Source organism: Phocoena phocoena, chromosome 6 (assembly GCF_963924675.1).
Source record: "Phocoena phocoena chromosome 6, mPhoPho1.1, whole genome shotgun sequence".
Classification (NCBI taxonomy): Eukaryota; Metazoa; Chordata; class Mammalia; order Artiodactyla; family Phocoenidae; genus Phocoena; species Phocoena phocoena.
In genome coordinates this window covers 15,052,379-15,073,040 of record NC_089224.1, presented here as the reverse complement: position 1 = coordinate 15,073,040, position 20,662 = coordinate 15,052,379, and the positions used below count along the sequence as shown (strand labels likewise).

At 44.9% G+C, this 20,662-nt stretch overlaps 1 protein-coding gene across 1 annotated transcript in view; it reads left to right on the top strand.

Annotated features, from left to right (window-relative positions):
- The window catches only part of SLC25A37 (solute carrier family 25 member 37), a 40,850-nt gene extending 39,091 nt beyond the window's left edge, over positions 1-1,759 (top strand). The window contains exon 4 of the mRNA XM_065879111.1: positions 815-1,759. Coding sequence (XP_065735183.1) covers positions 815-1,335 — 521 coding nt within the window. The 3' untranslated portion in view covers positions 1,336-1,759. The remainder of the gene's footprint in view (positions 1-814) is intronic.
- The last annotated feature ends 18,903 nt before the right edge of the window (positions 1,760-20,662 follow it).

The following is a 20,662-nucleotide window of genomic DNA, read 5'->3' as shown; positions in this document are numbered from 1 at the left end:
TGGGCTGCTTTTTCTGTGTGTTTAAGGCAATTCATATCAATGAGCAGTAAGTTAGCCCGTGTCAACCAGGCAAGAATTTTATTTCTACTTTTTTTGAAGGAGAGAAAAATGAGGTTCAACTCCACCCTTCTCTCCTTGACATTATATCATTTTAAGGACTTTATTTCTTTAAAAGTAAAGCATACTGTATGTGTTTATCTTGCAATGCATGGGGACAATTAAAATTCTAAGTATTTGCCCCATGTCCTTTGACCCACCAGTTACTTTTGTATTAATAAAGCCAGGGTCCTCACTGGAGTTTGCCATTGAGCTTGGGCTGATATCATTCTAGTGTCTCTTCCAAGAGTACTGAGACCCAGAAGCTAAAAACACTGTCAGAGGTACAGACCACTGAGAATAAAAGACGGGACACGTGTCCAATAGACGTACTGGGACGGAGGGCCGAGGAGCCAGGAGCAGGGTTTAGATTTCTCAGCGTGTGTGAAGCCCGAGGCAGCTAGGGTCTGGGGGCTCCGCTCGGGGAGTCTCGTCTGAAGTGGCTGCCTGGTTTGGGGGCCACGTCAACCAAGAGGCAGGCAGGAGAAACGTCAGGAAACAGCCACCTCCTGGCCCTGGATCCCGGAGGCAAGTGTTTAAACGGGATGCCCTGGAGCTGGCCCTCGGTGGTTTCTCGGGCTGGGGCTGGGTGTGTGCTAGCTCTCTGTGCCCTGTTACCCATGTGTCTAAACTTGCTTGTTTCTCTTTATGGCTTGGCTTCCCATCTCACTCCGACCTGGGGTGGGGCTAAACCCAACCACCCGGGACCCGCCCACAGTTGTGAAGCAGCGCTTGCAGATGTACGACTCGCCGCACCGGTCGGCCCTCAGCTGCATCCGGACCGTGTGGGGGACGGAGGGCTTGGGGGCCTTCTACCGGAGTTACACCACGCAGCTGACCATGAACGTTCCCTTCCAGTCCATCCACTTCATCACCTATGAGTTCCTGCAGGAGCAGATCAACCCGTACCGGGGCTACAACCCGCAGTCCCACATCATCTCAGGCGGGCTGGCCGGGGCCCTGGCTGCAGCCGCTACCACCCCTCTGGACGTTTGTAAAACCCTCCTCAACACTCAGGAGAACATGGCCCTCAACCTGGCCAACGTCAGCGGCCGGCTGTCGGGCATGGCCAACGCCTTCCGGACGGTGTACCAGCTCAACGGCCTGCCGGGCTACTTCAAGGGCGTGCAGGCCCGCGTCATCTACCAGATGCCGTCCACTGCCATCTCCTGGTCCGTCTACGAGTTCTTCAAGTACTTCCTCACCAAGCACAAGCTAGAGAATCGAACTCCGTACTAAAGGAACGGGCTGTGGGAAGTGATGCCAGAATCTTCGATGGTGCAAAGACTTTCCCTGACTGCTGCCCTTCCCCTGCCCTCACACCAAGATTCCTGGGGCAGGGTGTTGGCAGGATCTGCTCTTTGACGCCTTAGAGAGAGGAGAGGACGGGACAGCCGCTCACACGACGGCCGTCCGTCCGCAGGGACATCCCAGGTGGTAGAACGTGTCGAAAGACAGACAGGGGAGCGAGAAAGTGCTTTTTCTCTTCCTCCCCCACCCTGCCCCCAAGAGCGATGTAGCCTTTCTGCTTCAGTATAGCATCTCCTCCCCTAGAATCGTACGTAGATCACCCAGGAGGGAAGAAAATGTGCAGTGACTGAAAACATTAAAGAGGAAAAAAAAATTATGTATATAGAAGTTCCAGTACACAGTATCACATAGATGGATAATGTTTATCCTTTATTTTTCTATGTAGAAGTTTTGGGATTTGCGTGTGTGCCTGTGTGTGTATACAAGCAAGTGTTACAGCTGGGAATATAAAGCTGTTTAAAAAAAAACAGCTGAATTCTTCCATCGGGTTAAGTCAAAAGGCACCAAAGTAATACGTTGCTCCACGTGGCCTAAAATTGTGTTGAGCCCCCCCAGATGGAAGTTCCACTTGAATGTAAAATAATAAATATAAGGTTTATATTTTGAATTTTCTTTTCATAGGGGAAAATGGTACGTTGAAAAACAAGTCAAAATAATGATATAATACTTTTAGCTACTTTTTTTTTTTTTTTTTCTTAATCAGTTACCTTCATGTGCCTTTTCCCTTGGTCTTTTCCTAGAAATTCCAGGACCAAAGATCTGGCCCTGGGGCTTTTCCTCTTGCTGTGTGCTCGCCCGCACGCACACGTACTGGGCAGCAGCACGGCTCACACTGGAGCACAGCGGCCCCAGTGGAATTAGGGTGGCTGGTCTTACACTTACTGAAACCATTTCCTTCCCTTGTGGGTGACGTGAATGTATGCCTCGCAGGGCCAGCACTTAAAAGCCCTTGAAATGCCAACGCTTGGCCACTTGTTGGGCGGGCATGTGTGATAAATCCTACCTTGATCCTAGGACTTAATTCTCCAACAGTCTTTTAACCCAGGCACTTCAGGTATTCTTGTCTGTGTGTGTGTTTGACTCAATCTCCCGATCTCCTGTGTTTCCCTGTGCGGTTTTAGGGGTTTTAAAAAACACAGCAAGCATATCCACGGCATTTGTCTGTACACCTGCCCATCACAGATTTCCACCTTAAGAGCCTCTCACCATGCAGGGACAGGCCAGGCTCCCCAGCCCCGCTGCGCAAGGGACCCGGGCCCTCGTGCTCAGTCAGGACGCCTCTCGAGCCATCTTCAGCCTTGCTTGGTCCACGCCAGCTGGGAACACGATGCCTTGTTTCCTGAAATGGCCTGTCTGAGCCAGATTATCCCTGAGAGCAAACGCAAGCCTGTTTCCTCCAGCCAAGCCTTCCCAGGCCTCTCTCCGAGGGAAGACCCAGTGGCTTCACAGTTTCCTTTAGAGCTGTCTTTCAAAATGAGCAGGAAGTACGTGTGTGTCTTCATTATGGTCGGCCTGGTCCTGACCTTGACCCTTTGCCCTTCGCCTTTCGCCCTTCACCTCAGGCACGGTCCATGTCTTGCATTCTCACCGAGGCTCAGACCTGGGCTCCTTCGGATGCCGTGACTCCTGGGATGAACTCAGGTGGTGCTGGGACTTTTGCATCTCAGAACTTCGTGTGCTGTGCCTCTGGGAGTAGTTTGCAGGTCAAGGACAGCAGAAACCCACGTCAGGCAGCTCCCACACGTGCCCCGATGAGCAGGGTCTTCTCCTGGGCTGGGGCGCCTGCCTGCTGACCTGTCCCACCTCGGAGTTAGCCCACCCCCATCCCCCGGTGGAAATCAGTTGCAGCGAGCTTCCCCACTCCGTTCCAGTTGCATCCCCACTCAGGGATGCCAAAAGCCCACGGAGACCAAACTGCTGGGGGAAGTGTTGACATCTCTCTAAACATATACGCCATCAGAGTTACATTTTGCAAATGGAAGAAAATCTAGATCGAATTCTAAAATAATGATCCAACCACCCCTTTTTGTCCACTTCAGATACACCACACTGCTGCAAAATATTCCTTATTTCTTATGGGATTTTGTTTTCGATGGTATTGAGGAAAGAAACGGCTCACTTCTCTGGGAGAACTCCTTTGGGTCAGGAGAGATAGAGTCTCCAGATTTCAGAGTCGGAAGGTCTGATCCTGGCTTTCCTTTCCCAGCGTGTAGGGATCGGCTGGGAAATGGGGGTGATGCCGCCTGTCCTGCCTTCCCCACTGGGTCTTCCAGAGGCGGAACGAGCGACGTATCTGAGAAAGCTTTGAAAGTTGTGAAGCGCTAAACAAATAGAAGTGGTCATGAATTTGGGGGGAGGTAACCACCGCCCCCCGCCTCACCCTGAGCTCCAAAGCTTGTCTTGCTGCCCCGTGCAGACCGCGGCCCAGTTGACTGTGACTTTGACTTGGCCAAGAACGAAATAGGAACATGTTCTCCCCATCCCCCAGCCCTGGCGATGACCAACCTGATGTGGTCAGTCACGGCACAAACTTGGTCACTGGTGTCTTTGGTGTCATTGGGGTGCCATCTGCCGCCCAGCAATGCCACTTGAGTACAATACTCAATAACAGTGACTTCTGTCCAGACCATGATTTGTGATCCAACCCCTCATACATCTGAGTTTTACTTTTTAGAATTAAAAAATGGATTTTTTCCCAAATGGGATAAATCTTCAATCCATGACTTTTTTTTTTCTTAACTTTGAATCGAAACTCGCTAGATACTGGCCTGCATCCTTTTGTGGGGTTCCTTTTGTTTTTAAATGCTGATGTCTTGTTCCAAGAGCTGTCCTCCAAAGTCCCCTCCTGAGGCTGCACTGGCGACACGTTGTTATACCATTAAGGTTTTATTTCACTTTATTTAAGGATGATGTGCTTGTTCATTACAAATGTACTGCTGCTTCCCACCTGCGAGATGCACGATGTATGTTGCTAGGGTGGGCCAGTGTCCTTTCTTAAATTCCTGTCGTAAATATCATGGTTTCTGCCTCTTGATTGTCACCAGTTCCTGGAAGAAGGGGAGAAATGTGTGTTTCTGTGTGGGGATATTTCTGATATGCTGCTACAGTTGTGACACTGGAGCTACAGAGAATAAAGCCTTGATCTTTGAAGTGTTGTGGGCTCTTTGGTGGGAATGTTGGAATAAGAGGGAAGTGGATGGAGAAAAGGAACCTAGTTCATGGGGCTTGTGCCTCCTGCAGTCTGGTGCACTAAGGACCAGGATCTATGGCTTCGATGGAAAGTGCCCCTCAGCCCTCTTATCAAAATGGAAGCAGGTGGCCGGGAATGGTCACGAGAGATGATGGGGCAGGGCTGGGAGCCTCCATGGCTCTGCTCGCTCTGCTGGGGAGGGTGGCAGCTCTTCTATCCTTGTGGGATCGTGAGTGTGAGAGGCTGCCAGCACCTGGGATGCCCAGCCCTGGTGCCTGGCACGCTCATGCCTGTTTTCCCTCTCTCATCCCTTTATGGAGGCTTAATCAGGGTTCCTCTACACGGAAGACCCCGAGGGGGACCAGAATCCACACATACTTCCTAAAGAGCACAGCTTAAACCAGGAACTAGACCTATTCTGGAGTTGAGAATGGGGCTGGGGGATCTCGGACCCCTTTGAAAAGCCAGGGACAGCTCTTGACTCATCACAGTTTGGGAGGCCAGAGCGCCTGCTTTCAGCATAACCACCAAAGACTTTAGTGAGGGTGGGGAGTCAGGGTTGAGGTCAGGCTTGAGAACCAGCCATGGGCAGTGGTGCCAGGAGGTGGGCAGTGGTGCTGATCAGAGAGTGGAGAAGGCTGTAGGTAAACTTCCTGCTTTGCACTTTTACCAAAGGCCAACAGTGTGCTTCTCAAAGCTGCCTTGTGGCTTGTTGATTGCCTCCACGCCGGGCTGGAGGGCATCCAGTGCGTATGTACCCATTCAGCAGATTTCTCTCCCTGCCCCATGGAGTCCACCTGCCGGCAAGTCCAGAGCGCCTCCCATGAGCAGAGCACCGTGCCTGGCGCCCTGGGGACACGAGCCAAGTGTCAGTGGTGTTCCCACCCTTTCAGGCCATACAGTCTAATAGAAGAATATAAGGGAAGACATCAAATCAAGACCCACCAAGATGGTAGTGGAGGCAGCCGTGGATGTAAAACAGTAACTTGATAACCTTTAGACCAGGCTCCATGAGACACTTACTAGTCCATCCAATCCCCAGCTCTGTCCCCGCTGTTGGTGTGCCGTCTTGTCCTGCACCAGCTCCCCGGAGGTGACAGGGCGCATTTTTTCCCCGCTTCGAATTCGGTAATGTCACGCTGGTAGCTTGAAATCAGCAATGGTAGGAATGTTTACACCACAGAAATGGGCCGGTGCTATAAATCAGGGCTCTTTCTTTTTGAAGAGCCAGCTCACCTGTCCACCACTATTGGCACATAGCACGGGGCTTGGTGTGTGATATTTGCTGAAGTTTCACTGAGTGAAAGATGCTGGCTGCACTTTTTGTCTTCGACCCGGGGTCCCCTCTAGTGCTGGAGCTCCTGGTTCGTCCTACGACAGAGACCGTCTTCATCACTTAGGAGTCCTTTCCAGCCCATCCACACTCTTTAAATTCCAGCCCAGAAAATCCATGAAGGGAAGGGCTTCCCTTTCCTCCCCGGCCAAGCGCTCCATTCTGTTCCAGTTCCCACCTCTTCGGGGAGAGACTCCACTTCTGCCCGCTCGAGTGACCTAAATGCAACAGACACCTCCGAGAAGCATATAAGAAGCCCAGGGTTGTCCAAGAGACAGACACGGCCCCTGGGAGGGGTGGAGGGGGGCTAGTACTGCTTACAGAGAAATGAAGGCTTGGCTCTGGTCTAAGGCAGAATGCATGCATGGCCTAAGAGTTCGGGAGAACAGCTGGGTTGAGCCGTAGAGGCCTTGTAGGAGAAACCTCGGTGCCGAGCTGCAAATGTGAGTTTTGACTGTCATCTGACCTTGAATCAGTGGGTGATGGGGAGTCATTAAGGGTCTCTGAGTGGAGGACTCCACGACTGGAGCTCAGCTTTAGGAAGAGTCATCTGGCGAAAGTAACAGGATGGAGTGGAGGTGGGATACCAAGGAGGCCCCCTCCTCCCTGGGCGTGCTCGACATGAGCTGAGCTCTTGGCCAGAGCTTCCTCTTCACCCCCCACCTCCCCCCGCTTGGTGATGGTTCCTTGCCCTTCTTCAGGCCACACCCTGACTACCTTCTTTGTTGCTTTCCGGGCCTCCTAAGGATGGCTGCTTGGGACGGTTTTGCCTTTGGAACTCCTGGCTCTCCACCCCTCTTGGTGCTGATCTGCCCTCACAGCTTCACCTGGCCCCCCTGGAAAGATGATTCCCAGATGTGGGAGATAGCGCTCCCACCTCTCTCCTGAGCTCCAGATCTAGGTGTTCAGGTGCTGGCTGGAGATCTCCCAGATCTCAGCTACTGTTCTCCTAACCCCAAGAGACTTTGGCCCCTCCTACCGGAGGCTTACCATGTTACTTACATTATTACTCCCTTACTGTGCTACTCCCTTACCCTGCTACTCCCTTACCGTGCTACTCCCTTACCGTGCTACTCCCTTACCATGCTACTCCCTTACCATGCTACTCACCATGTTACTCACTTGCTCAAAATCTTCCAGGGCTCCCCAGTGCTTATTGACTTTAAGAATAGGCTAACCTGCATATGGCAGTGCCAGATTCAGGGAGTAAAGAGAAAGAGAACAGCCAATGGACATATGAGACCCTGAGGTCTTGATCTCATGAACAGGGCAGGACAAGAACCATGTGCAATGCTTACATTTAACAGTGAGGAGAGAAATGGGGACCAGGAGAGACTGGAGTGGTCAGAAAACTATGAAGGTAGCCAAGAGGTGAGGCTTTTTCACTGGAGGAGGAGTCATCCATTCGACTTGGGTACGTGTGATGTAAAAGCAGTGACAGTCATTTACAAATTCCGAGATTGTCTCTCCTTGCTCTTGCCCTCTTTGTCCCTGGTTTGTCTCCCCTCCCCTTTACCCTTGCCTCTTCTGATTCCTTGTTAAACCCCACCTCCCCCAGGTTCAGCTGCTTGCCCTCCAAGCGCCATTCCTAATATACCTGACAAAATATCCCAGTAGCCACCTAAGACAATAATCAGGCAAGTAATCAGAAATGCCCATCCCAGGCTTGTTCACAAAAGTCAAATCTGGAAGCAAACTGGATATCTATCAAGAAGTTAAATGATTTATAGAGCATCTGAGCTACCCTGGTGTTCTAGGGGGAACCAAGGAAGTTTCATCAGGAGTCCCGGGTCAGATACATTGTTTAAAAGGTGGACTCCCCAATACATTTATAAAATTCGAGAATACTTCCAAGCTTACTCATTTCTCTAGCCTTTCCTCCTAAAAGTAACCTTACTTTGGGGAACACGTAAGCCCCCTTTTGTGAAGGGGTGGATATGCGATGGCATATCCACGGTTTAGAATTCCACTTTAGGTTCCTGTTGACATGGCTTCTTTAAGAAAACCTTTGCTCATGTTTTTGTTTACACGTGGCAGCCGTGATCTTTCACTTTCTATAGCAGGTGGGACAGCTGGGGAGAACCACCAGCAGCACCACTGCTGAGAGGACACAAGTGCCACCTGAGGAAGGATAACCCAGCCTGTGTCTGCTGTCATCTGAAAGTCCTATGTGAGAAGAAAAACTATAACATCAAGATCATACTGGAGATGTTTGGGTCTCTGACCCAAGGCAGTTGAAGTCCAGGCATTGCCTTAAGAGTTCTCGTGAATTTCTGTTATCAAGGACTTACTACTGAAATCACTTACCACAAAGCAGAACCCACGTGAAACCCAGAGCGACAGAGGCATTGTGGACACCTGGGTTCTTTGTCATTGTCACCCTGGCTTTTGGTGGCTTCCTTTAAGAGAACAGGTGGTTTAAAAAGAATAAACGAAGGAGTTCAGTCCTGGAGTCTGCCCAGCATCCTGCTTTCAGCCTTAGGTGTTGCTCCGGCCCGGGGTGGGTGGAGCGGGGCATGGGGGAAGTGGAGAAGTTTCACTGCGTGTACCGTCGTGACCTGGACATCAGTGTGCAGTTAAACACAGGAAGTTTGGAAGGGAAGAGAGAACAAAAGAGTTATAAAGCTGTTCTAGAACACCCAGTGTGGAAGTTTTCAGGACTGTACCAAAAAACATGTTCTGACCTCTACGTTACTTGCCAAGTTTTTGCAGAAGGGAAGCCTCTGGCCTTGCCAGTGAGACCCTCCTACAAGGCATTTAGTATGAGATGGAACTGGAATGAATGGCTAAATCTGCCTGTGAAATACCCTGACTGGCCCAGGAATGCCCAAGTGGCCCTGACTATTTGGGATGTGTTGGGCCAGGAAAGGCAGTGTCTGTGGGAGGACCAACCGTTTCACGGTTTGGAAAATACGGCATGTTTTGCCAGGGGATGCATGACTTGAAAGTCTGGCCTAACGTGGAAGCAGATGGATCAGAACCCACAAAAACTGCTGGCAGAACAAGCAGTGCTCTCTCAGAACATCAGGTCAGCAGCCTTGCCAAGTTACCTCTAACATCAGCAGCAGATAAGCAAATAATGTTGGGTTTGATTTCCGGTTTCTGCAATGTGGAAGACTAAGATAAACTGAAAATCCTCCCACAACAAACAGCTAAAAGTATGAAGTAGCAGTAAAATAGGTAAAACAATTTAGGAAGGTAAGCCTTGCCAAAGATGAGTTTGCAATCTACAATTACAAACCAATGAAAGCTAAAGTCAATAATCATGACAAACAACTGGAATATATCCACCAGAAATTCAGATAATGGGATATTGAAAATAAAAAAAAAACTATTTAAAAATAAAACAATAATATGAAAACATAAATCAAAGAATAAAACCCAAAAAAGAGAAAGGTTATTTACTACTATAGCTATATAATGAAACTTAATACTGGTTAGAGTAATTCTTCATCTTTTTTTCTCCTTTCTTCAAACTCAAGTGTTTGTTTTTTTAAATAAATCTATTTATTTATTTTTGGCTGTGTTGGGTCTTCGATGCTGTGCACAGGCTTTCTCTAGCTGCGGCGAGCGGGAGCTACTCTAGGTTGCGGTGCGCGGGCTTCTCATTGCTGTGGCTTCTCTTGTTGCAGAGCACAGGCTCTAGGCGTGCAGGCTCAGTAGTTGTGGCACGTGGGCTCAGTAGTTGTGGCACGTGGGCTCAGTAGTTGTGGCTTGCGGGCTTTAGGGCACAGGCTCAGTAGTTGTGGTGCACAGGCTTAGTTGCTCTGCGGCATGTGGGGTCTTCCCGGACCAGGGCTCGAACCCGCGTCCCCTGCATTGCCAGGTAGATTCTTAACCACTGTGCAACTAGGGAAGTCCAAACTCAAGTGGTTTTATAAGCCGGATTTACAAAGCTGCTGAGATCAATATGACCATGACAGAAAAACCAGAGAAGGAAAGTGAAAGAAAGGAATATTACAGACGGTTCTCACTTATAAATACAGATGCAAAATTTCAGTTGAAAATTAGCAAACTGAACCAAGCAATTAAAAAATACATCATGCCCAGGGACTTCCCTGGTGGTCCAGTGGTTAAGAATCCACTTTTCAATGCAGGGGATGCAGGTTTGATTGCTGGTGGGGGAACTAAGATCCCACGTGCGGCGGGGCAACTAAGCCTGGGCGCAGCAACTAGAGAGAAGCCTGCGCACTGCAATGAAGAGCCCGCATGCCCCAACGAAAGATCCTGCGTGACGCAACTAAGACCCAATGCAGCCAAAACTTAAATAAATAAATAGATATAAAAAAAATACGTCATGCCGAAACAGGATTTATTCCAAGAATGTAAGAACAGTTTAACACAGAATATCTATCAGTGTACATTATTACTGCATTATTGAGTGTTTCAGGGGTCCCCCAAGATGAGATGATGGAATCACAGGGCTCAGAGGCAGTTGTAATCACAGCTAAGATTTATTATAAACAACACAGTAAGAATATACAACTAGATGGTTCAGTAAGGGAAAAAGATATAGGTGAGGTCTGGAGAAATCAATACACAGGCTTCCTATGCTTCCCCTTCCCAGCCCAGGAAGAGACACACTTGAGTGTGCTTCTTTCTCCAGGAAGAAAAATGAAGGCTTTTGGAAAAGCCCATTTGAGACTCAGAAATTAGGGGTTTTGCTGGGGGTCTGGTCACACAGGCATTCTCTGCCCTCAAGTACCAAAATTCTAGCCTCCGAGAAAGAAATCAGGTGCTCACCATAAATCACAATATACAAACAACCTAGCCACAGTGAAACATCTATACCAGTTAGAGAATGTTTCAGCAGTCAAGTTCTCACACCTTAGCGGGAGCCCATCGTTGCAAGCAGGTCCTTCTAAAGATAGCAGCTTCAAGCCTGCTATGTTAACTATCTCCTGCACATTAAATTAAAGGAGAAAAGTAACATATGGTCAAAAGAATCCCCAATCTTACCAACTTTTTGGTAAGTTTCAACAAACATTCATCATACAAAGTTTTGGTAAAATAATATAGGACTGTCTTAACCCGATATAAGAAATATACCAAGAAACATCTTACCAAATGGTTAAATGTAAGAAACATTCTCATAAAGTCAGGAACAAAACAAGAATGTTTCTACTACTGCTCCGATTAGACACTGTACCAGAGTTTCTTGCACTAGCCAGTACAAGAAAACAGTATATGTAGAGCTAAGAAATAAAAATTATTTACAGATGAAAATCACATAGAAAAGTCAGAACTATTAGATAAACTGTTAAAATAATGAGTTGAGGGCTTCTCTGGTGATGCAGTGGTTGAAAGTCCACCTGCCGATGCAGGGGACGTGGGTTCGTGCCCCGGTCCGGGAAGATCCCACATGCCGCGGAGCGGCTGGGCCCGTAAGCCATGGCCGCTGAGCCCGCGCGTCCGGAGCCTGCGCTCCGCAACGTGAGAGGCCACAACAGTGAAAGGCCCGCGTACCGCCAAAAAAATAAAAAATAAAAAATAATAATAATAGTAATAATAATAATGAGTTGAGAAATGTTGTTAGATACAAGATTAATAAACAGAAATCAGTTATTATTCCAACATTCCTATTATTCCCTTTTTACCAATCTAAAAATACAGTCTTTAAAAGATATTTGCACTAGCAACAAAGACTACATGAAATTTAGAAATAAACCAAACAGAAAAGGTATAGATCTTCATCTTGGAAATCCAACAATATCCCGCCTAGAATTCTGCACTAAAGAAACTCACTTTGGGCATAAGGCGATACATACAAGTATATTCACTTCAGCCTTGATAATAGCACAAAAAATTGAGCTTGTTGGGAGAATAAATAATAAACTGATTTACTCATACACTGGGATACTATACAACAGTTTAAATGAAAGCATTTGAGCCATGTAGATTAACATGGATAATCTCAGAGACAGAATTAAGTTTAAAAAAGCAAATTGAAATGAAGGAATGGGGGAAGTCTTTCCAAATATTTGTGACATTTTTCATCTTTTTAAAAAAGTGTGAAACAAATAAGGCAAACTGTTAACATATGTTCAGTTTCGACAGTGAATACATGGATGTCTATTACATTATTCTGTATAATTTTGTTTTGGTTCAAAATAATAAAAATTTACATACATACATACATAATTTTAAAACTCAGACATTTAACTTGCCAGGACTTGGAATACAATAAATCTATAGTCAATGAAGGAAAAAAAAAAGAATAAATGAAGAGTGGTCTTGGGAGCCTTTGCTCCTATTGTTTGTGGGGGTGTAGATATAGATTCTGGCTTCTGCTGGATAGTGAGAATATTCTTTTAGAGGATGCCTCCGGTTGGGTTGACAGGTGACAAATATATATCTCAACATTCATATTTTGAGCTTCATGCAATCAGGTGAGTGAAATACTGCAGCAAATCTTCTCCCTTTGCCTGATTGTATCTGTGTAAAGTTTGGAATAGAATAATGTACAAATTTTAATGAAAATAATTATGGATACCACCCATATGCCATTTTTTTTCTGTAGTGCTGGGCTTCACAAAGTTTTAATGGGTGTTGCTTTATAGAAACCACTTTTATAAATTGGAGTCTAGTTGCTTTACAATGTGTTAGTTTCTGCTGCAGAGCAAAGTGAATCAGTTATACGTATACATATATCCACTCTTTTTTAGATTTCCTTCCCATTTGGTCACCACAGATCATTGAGTAGAGTTCCCTATGCTAAACAGTAAGTTCTCATTAGTTATCTATTTTATATATAGTAGTGTATATACGTCAATCCCAATCTCCCAGTTCGTCCCACCCCCCCTTCCCCCCTTGGTAACCATAAGTTTGTTCTCTACATCTATGACTCTATTTCTGCTTTGCCAGTAAGTTCATCTGTACCATTTTTCTAGATTTCACATATAAGCAATACTATACGATATTTCTTTTTCTACTTCTGACTTACTTCACTCTGAATGACAATCTCTAGGTCCACCCACGTCTCTGCAAATGACACTATTTTGTTCATTTTTATGGCTGAGTAATATTCCATTGTATATATGTACCACATCTTCTTTATCCATTACTCTGTTGATGGACATTTAGGTTGCTTCCATGTCCTGGTTATTGTAAATAGCACTGCAATGAACATCGGGGTGCATGCATCCTTTCGAATTATGGTTTTCTCTGGAAATATGCCTAGGAGTGGGATTGCTGGGTCATATGGTAGGTCCATTTTTAGTTTTTTAAGGAACCTTCATATTGTTCTCCATAGTGGCTGTACCAGTTTACATTCCCACCAACAGTGTAGGAGGGTTACGTTTTCTCCACACCCTCTCCAGCATTTATAATTTGTAGACTTTTTTGGTGATGGCTGTTCTGACTGGTGTGAGGTGATAATCTCATTGTAGTTTTGATTTGCATTTCTCTAATAATTAACAATGTTGAGCATCTTTTCATGTTCCTCTTGGCTATCTGTATGTTTTCTTTGGAGAAATGTCTATTTATATCTTCCTCCCATTTTTTGATTGGGTTATTTGGTTTTTTTGTTATTGAGCTGCATGAGCTGTTTGTATATTTTGGAGATTAATCCCTTGTCAGTTGCTTCATTTGCTAATATTTTCTCCCATTCTGAGGGCTGCCTTTTTGTTTTGTTTATGGTTTCCTTTGCTGTGCAAAAGCTTTTAAGTTTAATTAGATCCCATTTGTTTATTTTTGTTTTTATTTTCATTACTCTGGGAGGTGGATCAGAAAAGATCTTGCTGTGGTTTATGTCAAAGAGTGTTCTGCCTATGTTTTCCTCTAAGAGTTTTATAGTGTCTGGCCTTACATTTAGGTCTTTAATCCATTTTGAGTTTATTTTTGTGTATGGTGTTAGGTAGTGTTCTAATTTCATTCTTTTACATGTAGCTGTCCAGTTTTCCCAGCACCACTTATTGAAGAGACTGTTTTTTCTCCATTGTATATTCATGCCCCCTTTGTCATGTATTACGTGACCATAGGTGTGTGGGTTTATCTCTGGGCTTTCTATCCTGTTCCATTGATCTATATTTCTGTTTTTGTGCCAGTACCATACTGTCTTCATTACTGTAGCTTTGTAGTATAGTCTGAAATCAGGGAACCTGATTCCTCCAGCTCCGTTTTTCTTTCTCAAGATTGCTTTGGCTATTTGGGGTCTTTTGTGTTTCCACATAAATTGTAAAATTTTTTGTTCTAATTATGTGAGAAATGCCATTGATAATTTGATAGGGATTGCATTGCATCTGTAGATTGCTTTTGGTAGAAACCACTTTCAGTAGAGAAAGTCCTTGACAACAGAAGTATCTGTGGACTCAAAGCAGTGCCCAAATTTCAACTGCCTTGGCCCAGGACTAAAAGAACTTCACCAGCCTGGAAGCTGATAAGACCCAAGGGTTAGCAGCTTCCTTTGGTTCTCGCTTATTTTCTAGCACTTCCAGTGGTCTTATCTATGGATTACTTTATGTCCATAATAATGAACCTCTATGGTCAGTTCACAGTCTTTAGGCAGGGGCCACGGGCTGAGGGCCTATTGTATGTCTCCCTCTCATGTTTCCCCTCAGACTCATGATATGAATGAGATCTGGGTAAATTACACATTAAGAAGATTATGATTAATGACACTGAGATGATAACTGTACTGGGAAGAACAGCTGGGATGTTCCAGATGGTAATACTGGACCAAACCCTGATCCTGTTATTCATCATAGAAAAACTCCCTTCACACAGCATGGAACATGGGGTTCTAAGACTCTTGGTGTTCCAGTGAGCTAGGGTTGCCAAGAGCACTCACTTGCAAATGTTCTTAGATTCCTACTGTCATGCTTCCTTTGATCCCACTTCCTATTCTGAAGAGATTATTTTTGATGATTTGACTTAGGTCGAAAACCTTTGTTTATTGATGCTATCTTGTATTTCAACCTTGGCCTCTATAATTCTTTTGTTTCTAAGACCAGCAAGTTTCTAAAAGCCAAATTTGAAAAGTGTATAATTACCTTATAGTGAATACTAATATGAGAATAATTTTTTATTCTTGATATAATGAAGTAATTTATTTTGCTCTGGTTAATTTTAACCATTAAACCATATCAGATGGGTGCAGTCCAAAGGCTTGGACACTAGTCCTGGTGGTCACTAACTAGTGGGGTAAATTTGAGTGACCTTGGACATATCATTTAATCTCTCTGGTCTAGTTTCCTCATCTGGAAAATGAAAGGGTTGGGTCAGATGACCTGTAATAGTTACTCCAACTGCAATAGTCTATGTTTGTTTAATACAGGCTCTATCCAGTCTCCAAGTCTGTAATTAAAGTATGATTACATGCTTTTATATGAGATGAGAAGGAGAATCTTCACAGGCCTTTTAGCATACCTGCCAGAAGGAATCATTCATTATCATTTTGCTTTACTGATATTTACTTCTCACTTCCTAAACTACTCTACAAATAAAATATAAAAATCCAGGGGCTTCCCTGGTAGCGCAGTGGTTGAGAGTACGCCTGCCGATGCAGGGGACGCGGGTTCGTTCCCCGGTCCGGGAGGATCCCACATGCCGCGGAGCGGCTGGTCCTGTGAGCCATGGCCGCTGAGCCTGCGCATCCGGAGCCTGTGCTCCGCAACGGGAGAGGCCACAACAGTGAGAGGCCCGCGTACCGCAAAAAAAAAAAAAAAAAAAAAAAAAAAAAAATCCAGGAACTCAGTATAGGAAAATGATGCATGTAAATGTATTTCACATCCTTGTCTTTAACATGTTTTTAATTGCTGCATCTTTATGCAATGGTCATTAAATAATTTGCCTATGTCATTCTAAATTCTGAGTGATGACTGTTGTCTGTGTTGAACTCCAGGTCCAGCGCCTGAAACAAAATAGGTCACATTGAGAGCTTGCAGTTTGGGGAACGTGATAACAGCAAGGCCCTCATTTTCACATTGTACATAATTATAGGAAGACACAATGAGGTTTTTCTGTGGCATTTAAAAAAATTGTAGGGTCTGTATGTCTGAACTTTTAAAAAATACATACTTCAATTTTTAGAACAGTTTTTGGTTCACAGTAAAATTGAGGTACAGGGAGTTCCCATATACCTTCTGACCCTACACATGCATAGCCTCCTCCATTATCAACATCCCTGACCAGGGTGGTACATTTGTTACTATTGCTAAACCTACATTGACACATCATAATCACTCAAAGATCATAGTTTACCTTGGGGTTCACTCTTGATGTACATTTTATGGGTTTGAACAAACGTGTAATGACATGTGTCCACCATTATAGCGTCATACAGGGTCATTTCACTGCTCTAAAAATCCTATGTGCTCTGCTATTCATCCCTACTTCCTCCTAACCCCTGCAACCATTGATCGATTTGCTCTCTCCATAGTTCTGACTTTTCCAGAATGTCATATATTTGGAATCATACGGTATTTCATCTTTTCAGAGTGGCTTCTTTCACATAGTAATATGCATTTTAAGTTTCCTCTATGTCTTTTCATGGCTTGATGGTTCATTTCTTTTTTTTTTTTTTTAAGATTATTTATTTATTTTTGGCTGTGTTGGGTCTTCGTTTCTGTGCGAGGGCTTTCTCTAGTTGCGGTGAGGGGCCACTCTTCATCGCGGTGCACGGGCCTCTCACTGTCGCGGCCTCTCTTGTTGCGGACCACAGGCTCCAGATGCGTAGGCTCAGTAGTTGTGGCTCAGGGGCCCAGTCTCTCTGTGGCATGTGGGATCTTCCCAGACCAGGGCTCGAACCCGTGTCCCCTGCATTGGCAGGCAGATTCTCAACCACTGTGCCACCAGGGAAGCCCCAATGGCTCATTTCTTTTTAGCACTGAATTATATTCCATTGCCGGGTTGTACCACAGTTTTTTGTTTTGTTTTGTTTTGTTTTGTTTTGGTCCAGTCACTTACTGAAGGACATCTTGGTTGCTTCCAAGTTTTGACAATTATGAATAAAGCTGTTGTAAACATCTACGTGCAGGTTTTTGTGCGGACATAGTTTTCAACTCCTTTGGGTTGAACGAAAAGTGATTACTGAATTATATGGTAAGATTATTTTAGTTTTGTAAGAAACCACCAAACTGTTTTCCAAAGTGGCCGTCCCATTTTGCATTCCTACTAGTTTTGCATTCCCATCTCAAGCAACAATCACTGTTAATTGTTTTTAAGCAAACTTCCGGAGTCCCACTGAGTTTGGAATGCCTTAGGGGTTAATCAGCCCTGGATTTAGGGAGGTGACAACCAGCCCTGTAGATTAGAGTGGAGGAGGGAGGTGTGCAGGAGGCTTGTAAATGTCCTCTGTGTGTGTGTGTGTGTGTGTGTGTGTGTGTGTGTGTGTTAAGAATTATGTCTGTAAGGATGTCATAGATTAGAGAAAAAAAGTGTTTTGAGGATGAATGTGTGAATACACTGTCTCCACTTGGATGGACTGTGTTACTTATGGACACAATTCTATAGTAGTATTTGATTCTCAATCAAATTCTTTTTTTTTTTTTTTTTTTTTTTTGCTGAATTTCTATTTCTTGCCACAGGGTGGCATCTGATTTTCATTAATATCCGAGACACGCTTCATCTCTCACCACTCAGACTGGAAGCCCACATCTGTCTCAGCCTCTGGATGCTTAGAGTACCACAATTTTTTCAAATGGCAGCATTTCCAAAGGATATTGCATTACCTTGGGTTCCTCTAGGAGTCTTGAACTAAATCTTTGTATCCGTAACTCAGATCTGTATCAAGGCATCCTCATGCATTTTACATTTTTTTTTTTTTTTTTTGCGGTACGCGGGCCTCTCACTGTTGCGGAGCACAGGCTCCGGACGCGCAGGCTCAGCCGCTCCGCGGTATGTGGGATCTTCCCAGACCGGGGCACGAACCCGTGTCCCCAGCATCGGCAGGCAGACTCTCAACCACTGTGCCACCAGGGAAGCCCAGCATTTTACATTTTTTTAATTGATCATTGCTTTGCAGATCCTTCATAGTTTGGGAACTTTTCCCTTGTGTTTCTTTGCCTTACACCCAAGAGTGGAGGCATGAATTATTTTGACATATGCTCATTATATGCCACGTGCTATTTTGCTTGGGAGTGAGAGCGTACAGAGAAGCCTTTACTCAAAGATCTAGGTTTCAAGCTGGGTCTATACAAGATATATGCATGAAACAACCCTGAAGGAAAATTTCCCAAGGCAAATTGGCTAAGTTGAAGACCACTTGTATGAGTAAGGTCTCTAGATCATTAAGGGAAGGGATCAAGTCTGATTGGGTTCACTATTGTGTTTCTAGCACCTTGCACAGTACCTGCAGGGGTCATGACTCAGCTGAAAACTGTGGACTTTGGGGCCCTGAGACCTGGGTTCAAAAGCCCGCTTGCTAGCAGTAGGACCTTGAACAAGTCACTAAGATGGTTTGCGCTCTATTTTTCCTCTCTGTTATGTGAGGATGATAATTAAAACCTCAAAAGACTGTTGTAAAGACTGAGTGAATAATATAAATGAAACCAACTGCCAGTGGGTATTAGGGCCCTGTGTTTCTTCTCTTTTCAAACATGTAAAATTATCTTGAGCTGGATGTTGCAAGGATTTGGCCCAGAGACACCATTCCCGCGTTCCTGTGTGCAAAACTGTTGTGTCCATCAAGCCCTATAGATTCAGTGCCTTAGGAGTACCAGCTGTACAGGGAACCGTGGGAATGTTTGGAAACCAAAAAGAAATGTACTGATTTCAAAATATGAAAAGAAAACTGAAAAATCAAAGTTAATGAACCTTTAATTAAATGTCTATTAAACATTATATCAGTTAGTTAACTGCTTCTAGCTCTTATATAGCCACATAGAAATTATATTTAACGTGGGATGTGAGTAAATTAAAGCTTTTTGATTTGATGTGGGATGAAGACTTAGGGACACAGGCCTATAAAGTTCTTAAAACAGTTCCACTCCTATGGCTGGTGCAGTCATGGAATCCTTAAGGATGAACTGGCTTGCCATGCCAAATGAGGCAGGGCCTGGGGGCTTATCAGTCCTCCCGACCTGTTACTTTCCTTCAACAGCTAGATCAGTAGTTGTGGTGAGCTGACAGAGGGTGAGCCTGACAGAGGATGAAGAATGGATTGGAAACAGGGTTCTGTGGATTCTTTCTCATTAGTGGATACTCTTTGGCTTCTCAGTAATAAGGAAATAAACAATTTAAATTTGACTTATACTTTATTTTAAAAATCTAGCCATATCCATTGATCTTTTCAAGTTGCAGTGAGAGCCCCAGAAAAAGAAAAAAACTCTTGGTGTATGTTGGTAATACGAGAGGACACTCATATTACAATCTATTTCTTCTTATTTACTAAATGCACGCTTCATGTAAGAACATCCTCCCCTTGGGTTGAGCTATGGCACTACCTTCTCCTTCTGTAAAGGTGGGGAGTGCTGGATGAAGCTGGGAGATGAGCAGAAGCATCTGTATGCTATAGAAAGAGGAGGCAATGGTTCGTCAGGAGCTTGGAGCTCCCAGGACTGGTTTTGATGCCCAGCAATTAAGTTCAAGCTTACGTCTCCCAGAGTCACTGCATTAAAGCACAGGGAATTTTAGGAACCCAGGAGAGTGACTGCTAGACTGCCTAGACTGCTCACCTGACAGAACCTCCACTACATGCCAATAAGGATTTAGTTGCCAGAGAAATTGGTGTGTGGCAAGAGGGGTGGATTAGCTTCTTTGCAAAAGGAGACTTCAGTTTGTAGAAGAAGCCACACTGGTTTGCGTTATAGAGGATGCCTATATTCCCAGGCATCTGTTATGCTCTGTGATTGATAAGATTTGCATCCATTGTTTTTCCAGAAAGTTACTGAGCAAAGTGAGGAACTCCATCCTAGAAGGGCAAAGGCAGAGTTGTCTGTGATTTTTTGAAAGACTACTGAACCTGAAACACAGCTCGGGAAAGTGGGGCCTGAGGAAATGTGACCAGGATGTGCAAACTGACGGGCAGAGCACCTGAGCTAACTGTGGAGGAGGAGGGAGCCAGAACAGGGTGCACAAAGTTTACCTGGTGTGTTGAACAGGTGTCATCTCTGTCATACATCACTAAGCACCAGGCTGAGACAAAGACGACTTCTTCCTTCTCATGGTGTTGCTGTTTGCACTTGACATTAGGACTGGCAAGATGAGAGGAGGGATGTGGCCATGATCCAGCTCAAAGGGGCTCAGGACCCAGTGACTTTTAGCTGTGAGCACAGTCTAAGAAAGGGCAAGTCCTGGTGCAACCAGGCACCCGAGCCCTGTCTCCTGGTGTCCTCTTCATTAAGGCAGAGAATGTGGGTTTCTCCAGTGGCTGGTCCTGGGGACTTGAACTGCCTAGGAACTGCTCTGACTCTTTTTTTTTTTTTTCTTCCTGTCGTGGTATTGGAAAGCCTGTGAGAATAACTTAACCAACATGTTCTTGATTAGAACTGCAGAGAAAATAAGAATATCCTGGGAGAGCATCACAGTTGCAGGTTCACCTCACTTTAAGCAGATGATGAAATTCAAAACTCCAGTTTACGTAGATAATAGTGCATATCGGATGCACTAAGTTTACCTCACGAAAGAATACACACTAAGATTCTTTTTAAAAGTAAGCCTGCTTGGTGAATTTGTAAATATTGAAATACGCAAGAATCCCATTTGCGTTCAGCTTTTAGAAATATGTATGTTTACCTAAGGAAGGGACAGGTGGAATTGAAGAAATTAACAGACTGCTAAATTTAAAAAAAATA